The 19,484-nt window shown below is 36.0% G+C and overlaps 1 protein-coding gene across 2 annotated transcripts in view; it reads left to right on the top strand.

The window, feature by feature from the left end:
- The window catches only part of PLOD2 (procollagen-lysine,2-oxoglutarate 5-dioxygenase 2), a 102,425-nt gene that overhangs the window by 57,550 nt on the left and 25,391 nt on the right, over positions 1–19,484 (top strand). For both annotated transcript variants that reach the window (XM_058730141.1, XM_058730140.1), the window contains exons 4-8: positions 1,612–1,775; positions 5,204–5,316; positions 7,575–7,638; positions 8,860–8,957; positions 16,195–16,296. In XM_058730141.1, coding sequence (XP_058586124.1) covers positions 1,612–1,775; positions 5,204–5,316; positions 7,575–7,638; positions 8,860–8,957; positions 16,195–16,296 — 541 coding nt within the window. The remainder of the gene's footprint in view (positions 1–1,611; positions 1,776–5,203; positions 5,317–7,574; positions 7,639–8,859; positions 8,958–16,194; positions 16,297–19,484) is intronic.

Raw genomic sequence — 19,484 nt, 5'->3', positions numbered from 1 at the left:
GTGGCTTGTTTTACAAAATAACTCATATATAAAAAGTTATTAAATGTTGCCTGATGCATTACTACAGCCTTGGCATATTACCAGGCTTTTTGAGAGCAAGTCTGGCTGGGAAAAGCATGTGGAATAGTCTCCTTACTCCTCCATTCAGATATCACAGCAGTGTATCTGCACTATTGGCTGTTGGGAACACTTGGTGCTGAATTCAGGAGCGTTAGTTTGTTCTTACTGTTTACCACCTGGGATATTAGGTCATTAAATTATCATCTTTGGAAACTTTTGGTCTTGAAGTACTCTGATGTGAACAAAAACGATGCAGAAGAATTTATGGTTGTAACAAGGATAAAGAATTTATTGCAGAGTGGAAGCATATCTGGTTGTGGCTTTTACACTTCATGTTTTGTTAAGTCATTGTTACTCTGTGAATGAACAATGAGCAATAATGTCCTCAGAAAACTCAATGAAACCATTGACATTATAATGTCAATTAAAAAAAACCTTTTTAAATGTTTATTTATTTTGAGAGAGAGCGAGAGCAAGCACGTGAGTGGGGGAAGGGCAGAGAGAGACAGGGAGACACAGAATCTTAAGCAGGCTTCAGGCTCCGAGCTGTCAGCACAGAGCCCGATGCGGGGCTTGAACCCGTGAACCTTGAGATCATGAACTGAGCCAAAGTCAGATGCTTAACCAACTGAGCCACCCAGGTGCCCTATAGTGTCAATTTTTAGATAATTTTTTTCAATTTTATTGAGCTTTGAAAGAAAGATGCACAGACAAGTGCATCTTTTTAAAGCTATGCAGAGGCAGACACTCTGTCTCTCTCAAAAATAAATAAACATTAAAAAAATTTTTAAAAAAAGATGCACTTGTCTAACTTTTATTTTAGGATTTTAGGCTAAATAGTGATTTAAGTATAAATTTATAATGGTGATTTTTAGTAGTTGAACACATTTTATCAAAGATAATGAAATCTTCAGAAATGATAATGGTTGGATACAAATTAAATTGAAACACTAGGCAGTTATAATGGCAGCTTCTGTCAATGACTATGTCTATATTATTGTTATATATAGTTAGTTATTGACTTTTTAAAAAAACGTTTATTTTTTTATTTTGAGAGAGACACCAAGCAGGGAAGGGTCAGAGAGAGAGGGAGACAGAGAATCCCAAGCAGGCTCTGTGCGTCAGCCCTGAATTCCCAGGGCTCGAATTCATGAACCATGATGAGATCATGACCTGAGCCGAAATCAAGAGTTGGAGGCTTAAAATGAGCCATCCAGGCACCCCAAGTTATTGATTTTTTTAACCTTTCAATACTGATTGAACATTTTTATTTTGGGAATATGTGATTATTGAAAAAAGGTATCAAGACTGGCGCTAAAAAACATTGTCTTTATTTGGACTTCGTCTGCCGATGTGATGTAAACATTAATAATTTAGTATAACCCATATAATTTAAATTGAAGGAAAATTGGAATATTCTGTAAATAGTTGGTATTAATCTTATGTTGGATTCTAAATTCTGATTTTTATTAGTGACTATTTCTTGGTTTACATGCCTAAATTCTGACAGGTGTATTTTAAAATTTCTCCCCCCCCCCCCTCATTAAACAGCTTTGATGTCATATTTGCTGGTGGTCCAGAAGAAGTTCTGAAAAAGTTCCAAAAGTCAAACCATAAAGTGGTCTTTGCAGCCGATGGAATTCTGTGGCCAGACAAAAGACTAGCAGACAAGTATCCCGTTGTGCACTTTGGGAAACGCTACCTGAATTCGGGAGGTGGGTAAGATACTGGCAGAGAAGTTAAATGCTAGTCATAGAAAATTATAAATATTGATGAAACAACCTCTTTTTGTATAGGTAACTATAGACATGAACCATTATCTTCTTATTACTATGAAAAATTGTATCAGCTTAGAATCCATGGTGTGTTTTAGTTAACAAAATATTTTCCATGTATTATATCATATGATGCTCCTAACAGAACTAAGCCGTGTAAATGTTATTATTGCCAGAATGTAAGTGGGAAAACCTATGTTCCCCAAATTTAAGTGACTTCTCCTAGAGACATTCAGTTGTTCAAGGAAAAACAGCATGGATTCTGGTCTGATTATAGTTTCATTGACAATTTTCTGGCTATTAGATAATGGGTTTATCTAATAAGTTCTAAGTAAGTTCCCTTACTTAGGAAAAAGTGTAAGCTATAATCATGTAGCTATGAAATATAGGCATTACTTAATTTTATCTATGTTTTAAGTATATCAGTAAATGAATGATTTTGTCTTGAAATCACTAGTCAAAAAGGTTCAACACTGAGTGGATGTAAAGTGCTGCATTAGCTACTCCACCATGGATTAAAGGAACAAATTATCACATTTTCCCTTTCCTTTCAAAAAAAATTAATAAACTTGACTTTGGACATTATGATGACTCCAAAATGTTTTCCTTAGACTGAGATTAATATAAACATATGACCCGAAGACATAACCAAATAGGATGGGAGACATGTTAGAGAAATAAGCTCGGTGAAAGTTCCAAGCCACATTGGGAAAACAAATTTTTTTTGGATGATTCACATGTACAAAACTGATACTATTTAGTTTCGTTCAGGTTAAGTCCTACTTGATGTAGCAGCAGCAACGTTTTTGGATTCTAGGCTCTGATCAAGGCATTTATGGCAACGAAACCTTTCGCAAGTAATTTACTTTCTCTGGGATGCCTCAATTCCAGCTCTATTTACCTGCAATGTATTTTATGCAATATATTCCCATAGTTATGCCTTGGAATTTTGTCAGCCCATATAAATATTGCACTTCTGAAACCTTAAATTCCAGTTTGCACTGCCTAGTTTCAGCTCACTTTTTCTCTCCATCTCAGTCCAGCTGCAGTTCATAGTTACGGGGATTTCTTGACCATTTTATTTTTCTCCTAATCTATCTACCACCTTTGGATTTTACTTCCATAATCAAGTTACAACCTAGGTTTTCTCATGTTAGTCACTTGACCTCATTACCTTAGTAGTCTTTCCTTCTTAGATTTATAGTTTATACACTGACAAAGCCTCTCCCTAAGATTGTTTCCCAATTTTTACTTCTTTGTCTTAACCCTCAATTATGGATTGGTGCCACTTGCACCCCCAAACTGTCAGCCTGTCAGTTGCACATGGCTGGCTTTTAACTTATCTGAAGCCCTATATAGTCTAAAAACCACTTAGCTGAGGGACTCTGGGAGAAGTTTTATTTTATATTTATTAATTTTTCTAAACATATATATATAGTCAAACATCTAGATGTAATTTATATACAAATTATGTAATGATTCACTGAGTTGGCGAAATTCATCTAGATGGAGTATATGTGTTTAAGAATCTAAATTTTAGACAGATGCACAGTGCTGTGGAAACAGCAAAAACCCAGCAAGTGAGTGCCTTTGTGAGAAAGCTTAATTAAGGAAAAGGTGTTTTTAAGTGGGAAAGAGATCAAAACATGATTCCTATGCCTTCTGTAGTCATAATTATTAAAGAATGCTAGAAAATCTAAATATATTCAATAAAAGATTATATAATTTCATGAATGGACTGTTGAGAGTTATTTAAGGGACATGAGTTTCGTTTATGATTATATCATTTAGTTTTAAAAAATTATGGAAAGATGGGGGAGGGGAAGGGAAAAAAAAAAAAAAAAAAGAGGTTAGAGTGGGAGAGAGCCAAAGCATAAGAGACTGTTAAAAACTGAGAACAAACTGAGGGTTGATGGGGGGTGGGAGGGAGGGCAGGGTGGGTGATGGGTATTGAGGAGGGCACCTTTTGGGATGAGCACTGGGTGTTGTATGGAAACCAATTTGACAGTAAATTTCATATATTAAAAAAAAAAAAAAAAAAATTATGGAAAGAAATCATGTTTCCTTATCAGGAAGATTTCAGAATATTATAAACTTTATTGGTTTGAAATAATATGGAAATTTAATAGAAAAATATAAATCATATAAAGTATATATCACATACTATGAAAATAGATGAAATTTCTCTTCATTTTTGAATGGGATTTATAAAAAGGATAAGGAAACATAAATTTTGAAAAAGAGTAATGTAAACTATTGGAAAATGTCATATGCCATTACTTGGACATATTTTTCATTGTAGTATATTGGTAATAGGAATTAAAAAATTGACTATATTTCAGTGTTTTAAGATTTTTTTAATTTGATAAAAATAACAAATGAGGAGCAACCAGTGACTGGTTTAAGCATGTTTTCATTTTCTCTTGATTTCTCTAGATAACAGTAATTTTTCTGGACCTATTTCTTTTCATTCTTTTATTCCTATGAGGAAATTTTAATTTTGAGGGTAAAAAATTAGGTTTTCTTTCAGTTCACAAGAGTAACTTTGGTCCCTTTTTAAAAGTACTACAGGTCAATGAAACATAACAGCTTGGCTACGTTTCTGAAATTCAGAGGAAGATTCAAACAGGAGAAAAATGATACTGTTGTCTGTGTCTTTTATAGACAACTGTTTTTGGCAAATTTAATGCTTATGCTCGAAGGCCAAGGGGAACAATCCAATTTTAGACTTCCTTTCTCCAGACTGTGACATAAAAAATCTAGCCAGAAAATGGTTTAGCAGGTACAATTATGACCAGTTCAAGTAAAGGAAAAATTCCCAAAATGTCCGAGATATAAAATTTCTTTGACATGTTTGCAGTCAGTGACATTTCCAACATTCCTTTGATTTTGTTAGCATCCTGCACTGACATTAAATCACCATAGTAGAGATTTTTTTTTTCCAGAAACAGTGAATCCTCTCCAAAGGATCCAAGAAAGATCATTTTAGAAGGTCAGGTAGAAAATTCTGTCTTCTTCTGTTCTTTTCCTAGTAACTTTTTCCCTTAGGAGCTTTGGAAAACATTATTCCCTCTCTTGTGTCGATTAATTTTGGGAATGTGTTTATTCAAAAAAAGTCTTTGATTTGCAGTTGGTAAAAACTCACTCTCGTAGTTTATATATAAAACAAAGGATGCTCAATAACTCATTTCTTCCATGGTAATCTGTAAAATTCTAAGTATTCTAAGTATCAGTATTCTAAGTATAAAAAGGCCTAAATATTAGGCCTGATGGGTTTACACCTCTGTGCAACTGATGAATGGAATTAATAGAAACCAGTTTTGGTCTTTGATTACTAAATTCTCTAATCTCTCTCTGTTATATTGCAGGATTTATTGGCTATGCTCCATATATCAACCGTATAGTCCAGCAGTGGAATCTCCAGGATAATGATGATGATCAGCTCTTTTACACTAAAATTTACATTGATCCACTGAAGAGGGTATGTAATAGCTTGCATTTTTAACATAACCTCCTTATTTAAGATGTCTACTGGAACTCCAGCCATTGTATCCATGTTCTAGGCAGTTAACAGACAGAATGGTAAATAAGGGGCCATCTGAGTTACATTACCCCTTTTTAAATAATCTTTCTAGAAAAAACTTTCTGTTACTTTTCTTTGACCAGAACATATTTATGTGGCTATGCATAATATGCAAAGAAAATGTTGTCCTTTGTTTCAAGTGTAAGTGTCCTATGAAAAAATCGGATTTCTATTATTAAGGAAGAGGAATGCAGGGAACAATAGCTGTCTGGTGTGGACCCTAAAGAGAATATTCCTGAGATTGATTTAAATGAAGCTTTGGAGAAAAGCAAAACCAAAGTTCTCTAATTTTAGAAAATTGTTAGTATATTTACATAACGTAAGTTAATGTTTCATAAATTCACGGTAGGTAACATAATCGTTCTAAAATGTACTGAATTTATATAATTTGTGGGTGCTGTTATTGGAAACAAGCTTTTTTTTTTAATTTTTTAAATGTTTATTTGTTTTTGAGAGAGAGAGAGAGCACGAGCAGAGGAGGGGCAGACAGGGAGACACAGAATCTGAAGCAGGCTTCAGGTCCTGAGCTGTCAGCATGGAGCCCAATGTGGGGCTTGAACTCACAGACTGTGAGATCATGACCTGAGCTGAAGTTGGACGCCTAGCCAGGCACCCCAGAAACAAGTTTTTTTTAAGTATATTTTACAGCGAGTTTGCAACTGTAGCTGTTTCTGTTTCTTAGATAAACATTTCAGTTATCTAAATGTTTTCATTAGACACTTAATACTTAGGAAACATTTTATGCTTAAAATGTTTATTTTTATTCATCTCCCTTTTTTGCTTTCCCTCTTATGTGCCTGACATAGCAAGCCTGAGGACTTCTTCTTTCATCCGGGAGGAGAAGCCTGCTCTTGGCATGAGTGCTAGCCTGTGCAGCATGATGTCTGTCTGCCTTTGTGTAACTGTGAAAGTACTTTGACTCTTACTTAGCTGTCTGTGCTTCAGGATGCTTTCCCTGAAATCTCACTACTGAGTTTGTAATGTTTTTAGTTGTGTAAATCCTGTTTAAGTTTCTCTCAGCGTAAGATTTTATCTGGTTAGCACATGTCCTTGTTTGCTTGGTTTGTCATAACAAAATACTCTAGACTGGGTGGCTTAAACAACAGAAATGTATTTTCTCAGAGTTCTGGAGGAACTCAGAATTAGTCATATGGTGGAGAAGTGGAAATATTAGGAGAAAAGCATGAATGCTTTGACATACCCTGTACCCTAGATCAGGGCAACAGCATGGTCGGTTTCTAGCAAAGTCTCTCTTTCCGGGTTGTAGACAGCAGCCACCTCCTTGCTGTGTCCTCACGTAGCAAAGAGAGAGAGACACAGAGGCACGCACACATACACAGAGAGCATGCACAAACACGCTGGTGTCTCTTCTTACATGGGCACTAATTCTGTTGTGAGGTCCCTGCTCTCATGACCTCAGTTTAAACCCTAATTATTTGCCAAAGGCCCTGTCTCCAAATACCATCACATTGTGGGTTAGGGCTTCATATAAATTTTGATGAGACACAAACATTCAATCTATAGCAATACACAAAGATAATTTTAGGAATATTATTATGACAGAGAAATGTAGCTGAAAAGCTGGTACACTGAGAATCATAAAGTTTGTAAAGTGGATTAATCTTTGTAATCATGTTGATTGATTACATGCCTATTGTAGCTGACAGGTAGGGGAGTATGCCACAATAATTACCCAACCTCAAGAGCTTAACCCAACAGAGGTCTATGTCTCCTGCTACATGTCAATGATAGGTCAGCAGAGGGTTTCTGCCTATTGCAGTCACTTGGGGACCCCGGCTGATGGAGCAGCCGTCATAGACCTTACTAGTTTGTGTGCCACTTGGGATCTCAAACTGGAAGTTCCATGCTCCAGGTTAGAAGTGATTCATTTTACTTCTGCTAAAAACCCACTTGTCAGAATTAGTCATAATGCAGTGAAGTGGAAATACTAGGAGAATAGCAAGAATGCTTTAACATACCCTTTATCCTTTAATTCAGTCAACTCTCTATAGTCTTTCTGTCTTTCTGAAGAATATTGCTGGAATAATTTACAAATAGGATCTTAAATTCCCCCAAAGAATAAACTATATTACCACGATAGTGTTGTTTGCTATTTTTGTTCTCATTTTCAATAGTATCTTTATTCTCATTTTTAGGAGGCTATTAACATCACATTGGATCACAAATGCAAAATTTTCCAGACTTTAAATGGAGCTGTAGGTATGCTTCCTAAATACAGAATTGTTCATGAGTACAAATGAACACCTGTGTTTTCAACTGTCTGTCCTGTATTATATCCATTTTGGGGCTGCGGTTAAGGTTTACTGTGTAGATATTACAACTTTTAAAAAACAATGGACTTGAGCTTAGTTTGACATCGTGAAATACATTTACTGAAAATCATTTCTTAAGACTAGTGTAAAAAAGATAAGCTTCTAGCTTTAGGTAATTTAGAATTTAGTGTCTCACCATCTGGAGATATATTCTTAATTTAATGATACCTTATTATTACACAGTTTTCCATGTAAGTTCTCTGTGTTGTGAATTAATGAGGAATATTAGAGTATTGGAGTACTTTACCTAGCTTAAATGGTGATTGGTAACCAGGCACACATACTGTGGGGTGTGTGTGTGTGTGTGTGTGTGTGTGTGTGTGCGCCTGTGTGTGTTTTCCTAGATGGACATATTTCTTGGTAAAAATACATTAATCCATTAAATTAACCAATATACTGAAAATAAAAATACACTAATTCACTAATGCATTAATACTTTAAAGATTAAAAATACATTGTAATTCAGTACAACTCTTCAAGGCAGTTCATGCACTAAAAAGTTTCTCAGAATGGAAAGCATTTAGTTTGAAGTGGTTAGGAAATGTGAGGAAAGGAACTGGAAACAGCAACAAAAAAACAGCTGTTCCTGCTCCCATCTGACTTGTGTATTCCTGGTATTTGCATTAGGCCTGATTTTCAAGAACTGGAAATACTATCAATGATGGCCAACTGCAGAAACCTTGCTTATGTCTGGCAGTGTTCTATTTGCCATATTTGTATTGTTATCATCTTCATAATAACTTTGAAAGGCAGGCAAAGATCCCATTTTTATAGTTGAATAAATTGAGATAATAATTTAGTTCATCTGGGATCACATTACTATCAAGAGCCCTTGGAGGCAGGATGGCAAAGATACTTTTCTCCGGCCAGACACCCCGGTCAGCGTCTTAGCACCTCAGTTTGCGGGTGCCGGGTTGGAGTGATTGAGGTGCTCTGCGGACCTAAAGTAGGCAAAATTTCTAAAAGTGTTGTAGCACATGGAATAGCATTCGTGAGAAATTTTATAACAACAAGAAGGTATAGATAGATGTAGACATGTATATGTGCATATGAATACACACACATTTTAAATGACTACAATCTGTTTTTTTTTTCCTTTTTAACCCAGATGAAGTTGTTTTAAAATTTGAAAATGGCAAAGCCAGAGCTAAGAATGTATTTTATGAAACATTACCAGTGGCACTTAATGGAAATGGACCCACCAAGGTGAGTCACAGTGACTTTTCCCTGTTTCCTTACTACAGAGCAGTATGTAGGGTGTCATCTTCTCCTCCCTCCTTTACCTTCTCCTCCTTCTACTTCTCTTTTTTAGTATCTTTAAGAGTCTCTATTTTAGTGCTAGCAATCTACTGGCTTCATCTTTACACTGTGTATTATGTGGTTTCCTTCAGATTAATCAAATGATGATTTTTCTTGAGCAAAGTGATACTTTTTCGTTCTATTTTTGACACATTACTGTTTAAGAATAACAGCAAACTTGAGAATGAGCCATATTTTCCTCATACAGGATATCCTATCTGAATAGGAGATGCTGAGGTCATTAATGCACCATTTTCTTTCTTTTTTTTTTAATTTTTTTTTTAATGTTTATTTATTTTTGAGACAGACAGAGACAGAATGTGAGTGGCTTAGGGGCAGAGAGAGAGGGAGACATAGAAGCAGAAGCAGGCTCCAGGCTCCGAGCTGTCAGCACAGAGCCCTACGCGGGGCTCGAACTCACAAGCTGTGACATCATGACCTGAGCCGAAGTCGGACGCTCAACCGACTGAGCCACCCAGGCGCCCCAATGCACCATTTTCTGAGTTAACAACTCTGTTAAATATTGAGGTGTCACTGTGTGGCTGGAAGCTTCTTCTTGCACTTATTTTAATACCAAGGTTGATGGGTTATAGTTGAGAAAGACACATTGCGACTAATGAAATTTTAGATGCTTTTCAGGTATACATCATTGAGCTTGCTGAGAATGTTATTGACTGCAAAATGTTTAGATAAGTTTGAGATACAGATGTGTTCTTGAAACAGTGTTCTGAGAAACCGAGATGCCTAGTTTGTAAGTACCTAGAAAAGAGATGAACAGATGTGCACTGTGGGAAGAGGGGATGGGGAGATGTCCTCTGCTGTTTCAGAGGATTGAGTAGTGTGAATTCCAGTAAAAGCTATATGCATGGGAAGCAGGGCAAGGGAAAGCTCACACTGGCAGCTTGTTCACCCTCAAAATGGAAGAAGAAGATTCCTCTTCCCCTCTAGTTAATCTTTACAACTTGCGTATTGTCCCATTCGAGCCCTCCTGCAGTCTGGCTGGGGGCACTCCTTTCTCTGTCTTGTATCACTTTCCCAGATCTATCCTCTCCTACTCGTTAGCAATGTAAAGACCCTCAAGCCTTTCCCATCTTAAAACAAAGCCAAGGCAGCACAAACTAAACCATCCTCCTCAATCCTTTTGCCTTCGAGCCCGCCTGCCTTTTTCCTCCCCTTCACAGCCACACACTTTAAAGTAGAGGCAACTTACTGCCACCTCTGTTCCTCTTCCCACCACACCAAGAAATGCTCCTGCCAAGGTCTGTTGTGACATCCTCTTTAGCCCTCATTTTACTTGACTCAGAGATAACATTTGACCATGTTGATCCCGTTTGGTCCTACTTGAAATAAACACTCTTTCCCTTTGCACCATTCTCTGCTGGTTTGTCTACTGATTTTCTGGCCTCTTAAATCTCTCTCTTTTTCTTTTTTTAAAATACACATTAAAAAAAAAACAAACTAAGACATCGTATGGGCGGGGTAGCTCAAGGGCGGTGGGAGCGATCTTTTTCCTTTCTTGTTTGAAGTAAGTGTTCCATAGGTATCTCTCTGAGACACCTTTCGTTTCTACACAAATTCTTGGTTAATTTGCTTCCTTCCTATGTCAGCCAATCCTCTTGTGATGCTGATGATTTTCAAATCCTTGCTCTAGCTCCTGTATCTTTCTCAAGCTCCAGGTCTGAATACCCAGTTGGTAGCTTTGTGTATCATATGAAGACCTGAACTCAAGACCTTCAGCTCTGCCTCCTCTTTTGGCCAGCTGGTTCATGGGAACGTGGGTCTTGTTTTGGCTCTAAGTGCTTCCCACTCCCAACCCAAGAGCTGTTTTTTTCTGATTCCTGTACGTGGTGGTTTGTCTAATTTTCTCAGTGCCAGTGACCGCTTCCTTAGTTCAGGCCACCTGCACCCTGCCACCCCTAGCAAACCACCCACCAGAAGCCTGGAACCTAGGGCATTGTGCTGAAGCAGAAAGTCAGTCACATCAGTCACCTGTATAATGCCCTCTGTAGACTTAGGTGTAAAGAGCCAAATTCTCACCTTGCCTTGTAAAACTCTTTTAAAATTTCACTCCTGGTTTAGTGATCACCAGTCCATTCTTCCATCTACTTCCCCACTCCTGACACTACAGATATCTACACGAACATTTCTCATACTCATTCTCTCCCTCTTTCTCTCCCCCCACTCCTACGTACTGAATTCCTTTGAACTTTGAACCCTGGAATCCTTTGCCCCTAATCCCACTTGCTCTACCCACCTACTAAATCCTCTTCATCTTGTAGACATCAGCTTAGTCTTTACTTCTCAGATCTCCTGCATGCTTTCTATAGTATTTGGAACTTTGTCCATCACAATATCTAATACCACACGCTAGACAGGTATGGATTTACTTTTTTTTTTTTGTCTCTCTTACTTACTGGGCCTTTAGCCTAGGAATTATAGAAACCACACCTATCCTGTTTACTTTTTGTTTCTGCAGGCTCCAGCACGTATCTAGCATATATTAACCTTTCAGTAAATGTCGGAATTTATAAACAATCTAATGACCTAGCATTATTCTTGGGAGTGGTAAGGCAGATTATTTTTTGGCAGGGCAAAAAAAGTCATAAAACTGATGTGGATCCCTGTAACTTTTCCTTAAGCAGATAAATGCACATCTTTTGTCTATGAAGCGTCCTTTGCAATACATGTGTGTGTGCGTACGTGTTTGTACGTGTGCATGCACACAGTGTCTATTTTAGCCCTCTGTCTGATATCCTTGGTGCCATTTAGACAAGGGCTTGTTCAACCAGACATCTCCTATAACCACATAGGGTGCTGTGTCTTCTTGGTAATTTTCTAAATCAAATGTAAATGTCTTTAAAGAGGGGGCATGGCCCTGAGCGTTAAGCTTTTGTGGGCAAGCCCTGATGTTCAGTGGTTGTGATGTCATCACCAGTTTCTCCTGAATTCTCAGGATGATACTGCCTAAAGTTTTACAGAGTGATTAATTTAGGACCTCTCATGAGAAAAGGAGCCCTAATCCTTAGTCCGTTTAGAAAGACCTGTTTTAGGTCTTCTAAGAAACATTCTCAGTTTGGGCTGTCACAGTTTCTGGAATTTCAAGCAGTGTGATGCTCCTATTATATTTTCTCTGACATGATCCTATCTGGTCTACCTTCCTGTGATTCTATTTGACAACAAAGAATGAAGCAAGTTTTTTATTATAAAAATTAAACTTGTGATAACATAAACATTTGAGAAAAGATTATGTAAATAAGCATTTATTTAGTGCTAATATCTAATTTAATAATATTATGTTAAAGTTAAAGGCACATGAATGTATTACATTTTCCCCTGTGTCCAGGCTAATGGGAAAGAAAGCAGATTATTCTCTAGATAGAAACTTTTTTTTTTAAACCATCATTAAAGGCAAAAGGATATTTTCTATGAATTTTTTTTTTTAATTTTTTTTTTTTTTCAACGTTTTTTATTTATTTTTGGACAGAGAGAGACAGAGCATGAACAGGGGAGGGGCAGAGAGAGAGGGAGACACAGAATCGGAAACAGGCTCCAGGCTCAAGCCATCAGCCCAGAGCCTGACGCGGGGCTCGAACTCACGGACCGCGAGATCGTGACCTGGCTGAAGTCGGACGCTTAACCGACTGCGCCACCCAGGCGCCCCTATGAATTTTTATAAGTTTATTTTACTTACTAGTTTATTTAGTTAAGGGGTGATTATACTGCCAGTGGCTTTGAACCATAACAATGACCTAACTGATAATATTTAAGCCATTTTTTTCATTTAAAAATATATGCATAATCTGGAAATGATAAGTTATTTTTAATGTGTTTACAGACCAAAGTTATTAAAGTTAATTTCTTTAAATCTCATGCTGTTAGTAAGAGTAATTTTTAAATTATAAGTAGTTTAGGGGCGCCTGGGTGGCTCAGTTGGTTAAGCATCTGACTTCAGCTCAGGTCGTGATCTCATGGTTCGTGAGTTCGAGCCCCATGTTGGGCTCTGTGCTGACAGCTCAGAGCCTGGAGCCTACTTCAGATTCTGTGTCTCCCTCTCTCTTTGCCCCTCCCCAGCTTGGACTCTTCTCTCTCTCTCTCTCTCAAAAATAAATAAACACTAAAAAAAAATTATAAGTAGCTTAAAAAATCAATTATAATCTCACTACCTCTTGATACTGTTTTATTCATGATTGCTTTCAGGTTTTTTTGTCTTTTTAGTCTATATCTGTGAGCATTTATACTTTTCATTTATTTTCATAATGATATGTAAATAATTTTGTGTTTCTTAAGTAGCATTTTATTTACAATATATTTCTGTATTCTACATAATTATTTTCTCACTTGGCTAGATACACACAATCTAATATTAATAAATTTTTAGACAGAAACTATGATTTCTGGCTTGAAGCTTTACTTTTTATTTTTGAAGCTCATTTATTGTTCATAACACATTAAAAGATGCTTACTTTAACACCTAACCTTTTCTTTTACATATCAGATAATATACCTGTTAAGGTAATCATGAAATTGGTGGTAGTTTTATACAAGCTAAAATTGAACAAAAGATCAGATCACCTGATGTGCACGTGAAAACAAACATTTCTGAAACTAATTTGATTCACAATAAAAATAGGGATGTTAATTCTGTACATAAAAACACAAATGCTTGGGTCACTATGACCTTGAATAATTGGATGATTTGGGAAAATGAAAGAAAGAAAGAAAAGATTTGGTTGGAAAAGTTTCTCTGCCAATGAAATGACATCATCTCTGGAAACATTTTGATATTGTGAAAGAAGGATCAGGAAAGTACTAGCACCTAGTAGCTGGGGACTGCCTGGAACAGCCTAACTACATAAACAGTTTTCTGCACTTTCCAAAGCTGCCAGCATAAATGTCTGCAGATTTTAATGAAGAAAACAGATGTAAATGGAAGGTGGGGGTTGGCGATGGATAACTTCTGCCTGTGTAGTGAGCGATCCAAAAGAGAAAGGTTTCCAGTCAAAAGTAATGTTTTTAAAATATCTTAATTATCTATGAAAATTAAATTGAGGTAAGGAGTAGAACGTGGAAAGGTTACAAAATAAAGTTTTAATTCTGAAAACTAAAAGTAATACCTTTTATGCTCTAACCTTTGAAAAGATATTGATCATTTTCATATTCACATAAGGATTCTAATAGACTGATCAATAATTCATGAAATAAATATTTAATTTTTATGAGATTTCTGAGATGAGGAAAGTGCCAGCCTTTACACAGAGATGGGGCTTTTAGATATGGCCAACTATGGGGGATTTTTTTTCTCCCTTTAAAGAAAAACTCTTTTCCAGGACATTTTAAATAAGTTATATTTTTCTCTAGCCTTAAATTTCTTAAAATTTCTTTTAGAAATAATATTTAGGACAGGATCCAATTTCACATGAATCTGTTTTCTTCCTTCAAAACCATATTATTGTATGGAATATGAATGTTTAATGTTTGCATTTGTAATTTGACAACAGTAATTTTTTTTTTTTGCGCTAGAGGCACCTTAAAATGACCACATTGACTCTTGAAATGTCATTAATGAATTTCATAAGTACATGTTTCCTGCCTTGTAATTTGTTTCCTGAATTATCATGTAGTTCAAAAGAGATGTGAGTGAATTACTCTCTATGTCTTATGATTGCAGTCTACAAATTGAATGTAACTATATCTACAATATCTGCATAGTACAAAGATTTTCCCATTGCAATTAATACTGTCTCATTTCAACAACATTTGTTTTAGTACAATAGAGATATTTAGATGGCATCCCATATATTTGAGAGGAATCTGGTAAAATGGTACTAATTACCTCATCTATTCTGCACCATAAGATCTTTCAGGGACTTAGGAAGCTAGAAAAATCCAGTAGGCACTTCTGTACATTTTTGGCCATCATGCTTAATGTATTGACACATTTCCCTTTTGAGTTCATCTTACCTATAAGTAAATCCGCACAAGTTTCCTGAAAATGTTTACATTCTGGGGATACTCAAGACTTGTTTGAGGGCTCAGAGCATATTTTAGTGTATTTATGTCTCTCCTCCATCTACCTTCCCTCACTTTCTTTTTCAGTCAAAACACACAAAGGGACTTAGATTTTACAGGTGAAATGATCTCCAATGATGTCTAAGGGCAGAGGGAGAAAAGTTAAAAAGGAGATGCCCTGAGTGACCTAAAAGGGGTAGCAGAGGGCGGGGGCGGGGGGTGGGGGGAGAAAAGCAGTAGTGTACTTCGGTTTACTGTTAATAATTGTGGGGTGGCAGTAATTAGGGCCTTGTTGTAGATCTGTTTTAAACTGCAGACTTTCTTTTCCTGAAGTCAGTGCCCCCCGAACCACTGCCCAGAAGCTTAGTTTATGGTAGGTAGCATGGTTTCCTGGAAGAGGTTAGTGCTTTTTGGTGATAAAGTATATATAAAACTTGTTTTGAGTGGCGATCGTCTGGCACTGCCCCATTCACCATAGGTGTCTGCCCTGGGCCTTTAAACATATATTATCTTTTTTTTTTTTTTTTTAACGTTTATTTATTTTTGAGACAGAGAGAGACAGAGCATGAATGGGGGAGGGGCAGAGAGAGAGGGAGACACAGAATCGGAAGCAGGCTCCAGGCTCCGAGCCATCAGCCCAAAGCCCGACGCGGGGCTCGAACTCATGGAACGTGAGATCGTGACCTGAGCTGAAGTCAGACGCTTAACTGACTGAGCCACCCAGGCGCCCCTAAACATATATGTCTTATTACTAAATTACTATTCATGTGACTGTTCTCATTAGTGTTGTTTTTGGTAAGTCTCATTAGCTCAATTAAATCTCTGTGTTTCATTATTTACATATTTCTTTAATTGTGTCTCATCTGGTATTGTTTCTTACATAATGAAATACAATGACCTTTATGATTTATAATGCAGTTTTTGGCATTTCTAGACAAAGTTTGCCCTGGTTTTATGACTCATTGTCTGGAACGAATTTAGTTCAGTATAAACCTCTAGGTCTTACATATTAGTAGAACTATTAAAGAATATACCTAATGCAGAAAACCTGCTTTGAAGTTAGATGTTTATAGAATGAAAGCACATTGATGGGAGAGGCTTACTTTCTTTAATACAGTTTTCCTTCATTTACTAGATTCTCCTGAATTATTTTGGAAACTATGTACCTAATGCATGGACACAGGATAATGGCTGCACTCTTTGTGACTTGGATACAATTGACTTGTCTACAGTAGATGTGAGTGGAAATGTGTGAAATGTAGAAATAAAAAGTACAGTGTCAGGAAGTGCAGTGATTTGTTGAAAGAACATTAGCTTATGGTTTTGATATATGGTAGATAATGCATTTATGTGGCTAAAACAGGATGACACAGAAAATTGCTAGAGTTTTGTATTTCTGAACTGTTTTTGAGAGTAAAACTGGCTAGTAATTGATCCCAATAAAAGGAGCTTGGTTGTTAATATTTAATATTAATCTTATTATGATTGGCTGCCCTTGTTTTTAGTCTGCCAACTTAGTCAAAGCATCGAGGAAAAAAATGCTTCAGCATTTGTATTGACTAATATTATCTGTGCTTGATTTTTAAATTTGATGAGTTAAAAAATAATATATGATTATATAACTAAGAATTGTTTTAAGTATTTTACATAAAATACTCCAACTAAACTTCACAAAATCTCTTAAGTAGGTAGTGCTGTTGACACAGTTTTACAAATGAAAAACTGAGGGACACACAGATTAAGTAACTTGCTTAAGGGCACACAGTTTTTTTAGGCGTTGAAGGTGGGATTTGAATTTAGGCAGCCCGGCCCTAGACCCTGTATTCTTGACCACTGCAATTTTGCCTAGATGTCATATACACATTATATGCCAGACACAGTGCTACTTATAGGCATATTTCATAGAGAATTATAACTAGTTTGAGGGTAAAGGAGCAATTAGAAATAATATTTATCTGTAGAGCATTTGCATGCATTCTTCTTCTGTCATCCAGCAGAGCAGTTCTAGTGTATTCTATAGTAACGTATTTCTTCCAAAAAATTGCTCTTGTAACTTAGAAAACTGTTATTACATATATGAGCAGTTGGATTCTAGGGATGATTTTGTCATTAAGGCTGATTCTTTCCTTCATTCATCATAGGTTTACTGAGTCTCTACAGCATGCCAGATAAGTAGAACCAATATAAGCAAAAATAAAATTCCCAGTAATGTAGTTCTGGCAACTCCTGGATCCATGCAAATATAAAATACTCTCACTGTATAGAACCAAAGCTCCTGAATTTAAATACTTTCTATGCTTATCACTGTCTGAAAGGAGGACAAAGAGTAACTTGTGCATATATAGGAGCTTCTGAATAGAGCCTTACTTTCCTTGAAAATAAGACTTTTTGGCCGGTCTCTCAAATAACAAACTGAATGTTTCCTATCCGGAAAGAATGCCAGAATATTTTTGAATGAAGCTGCATCATGATGTTTAAAAATTCAACCTGATCTTTTCTGCAGAAAGTAGTGTTGTCCTTTGGAGGGAGGGTTAATGCTTTTTATCTGTTCGGTCTCCTTTTACATAAACTTTCTGGTGCAAAGATAGAAAAATATTTACTTTAAAATTTTTTATCTTATCACTATTAGTTTTTGCATATAGGAGTAAATCACTTGTTTCTTAAGCTCTTTTGTCTGACAGACTGATAAAATATGTTAGAAAGGAAAGCTATTATATTTTGCTAGACAGATTTTTTATATGTTTTACATACTAGTTACTATGCAATAAGGATATAAAAATTAAAATTATATGGGTAGTTAAGATCTCAGGCCTACCATATTCTTGGATGTGGGCCATAGGTAAGTTTCTTTCTATATAAAGAAAGGGAGGGTTAAATGAAACTTTATACATATATAAATGATATGTATATTTATAAATTGTATATACATATGCAGCGCTAAGCCTTCAATCAGTGTTAACTGTTGTATTATCATTAGTATATAAAGCCAACTTAGATGGATAATGAAATTGTAGCATGTTGAAACCCAGGTCTTTACCTGTTAATTATGTGTTCTGAGTTGCTCAACTTCTCTAAATCCCATTTTCCTCATGTGTAAATTTGGAATAATAAATAACTTCTAAGGTTATTATGAAATGTAAATGAAATGTATTATATCATTTGATAAGGGAGAGTTGTGATCTACTTTTCACTTATTTCCTCTATTAAATTGAGAACTCCCAGAGGGTAGATATTTTGTCTTTAGTTGTTTGGATTTTTTTTATTCAATAATAAATATTTGGGTGAGTGAATGAATTTATAAAGAAGTAGAACAGTGTACAAGGTATGCTTCAGTGCAAACAAATATTAACTTATAATCCAGATAACAGAAATATATGAGGCATCATGTGTGAAAAGATGGGAAAAGAGGTGCCTCATTCAGCACTTAACATATATGATATTTCTAAAAAATTTTAATCCTTAAATTCAGGTTTTAAGACATGTTTATTTTTAATTTTCTTAATTTTTTCAAATGTTTATTTATATTTTGAGAGAGAGAGAGAGAGAGAGAGAGAGAGAGAGAGAGACAGAGCACAAGCAGGGGAGGGGCAGACAGAGAGGGAGACAGAATCCAAAGCAAGCTCCAGGCTCCAAGCATTCAGCAGAGAGCCTGATGTGGGGATTGAACTCACAAGCTGTGAGATCACGACCTGAGCAGAAGTCGGACGCCCAACTGACTGAGCCATCCAGCTGCCTCAAGACATGTTTAAAAAAGGCATTATAAAGAAATCTTTCATATAGTTTTGGTAATAACACTATTACATGGCCATTAACTTATGTTTCTGTCTTCCCCAACCATTTGTAAATTTTTCAAGACAGGAAATTTCACTCTTTGTCCTCAATGTTGCTTATCACAAGGACTGACCAATATAAAGAGTATTTCGAAAGTTTTCATGCAATGAATGAAAGATAAACTATCCTATAATACATACCCAAACAGGTTTTTGAAAATCTATAAAAATAGAACAAGGTAAACTATAGTTTTCTCGTGTATAATAATGAAGCAAAATAAAGTACTGTCCATAAAATGAGATTAAAGGAAATATTCAAGGATAGAAATAAAGGCTCAAGAACTCCATGGTTGCTTTATTTGAGCTACAAATTAAATGCGGGACTTCCAAGCCATGGAAACCAAAAGAGAAACACAATTAGCATTATGGCTTCTTACATGAAGATGTCAAAATAGATTCAGAACTGAAGGACATTTCTTTAAAGACTATCATAAAGGAAGCACTGAATAATAGAGTAAGCAATATCCTTTATTACATCCATGTAATAAATAGGATAGTGAGTTTCCTCTTCAAACCTAAGTCGTAATGCCAATATGTTATTGAGTAAAATCACTTTGATGGAGGCCTTAAGATTGTATTTTACATGTTAGCGAAT

This window comes from Neofelis nebulosa, chromosome 5 (genome assembly GCF_028018385.1).
Source record: "Neofelis nebulosa isolate mNeoNeb1 chromosome 5, mNeoNeb1.pri, whole genome shotgun sequence".
Classification (NCBI taxonomy): Eukaryota; Metazoa; Chordata; class Mammalia; order Carnivora; family Felidae; genus Neofelis; species Neofelis nebulosa.
The sequence above is the reverse complement of the archived record's forward strand: the minus strand, read 5'-3'. Positions and strand labels throughout refer to the sequence as shown.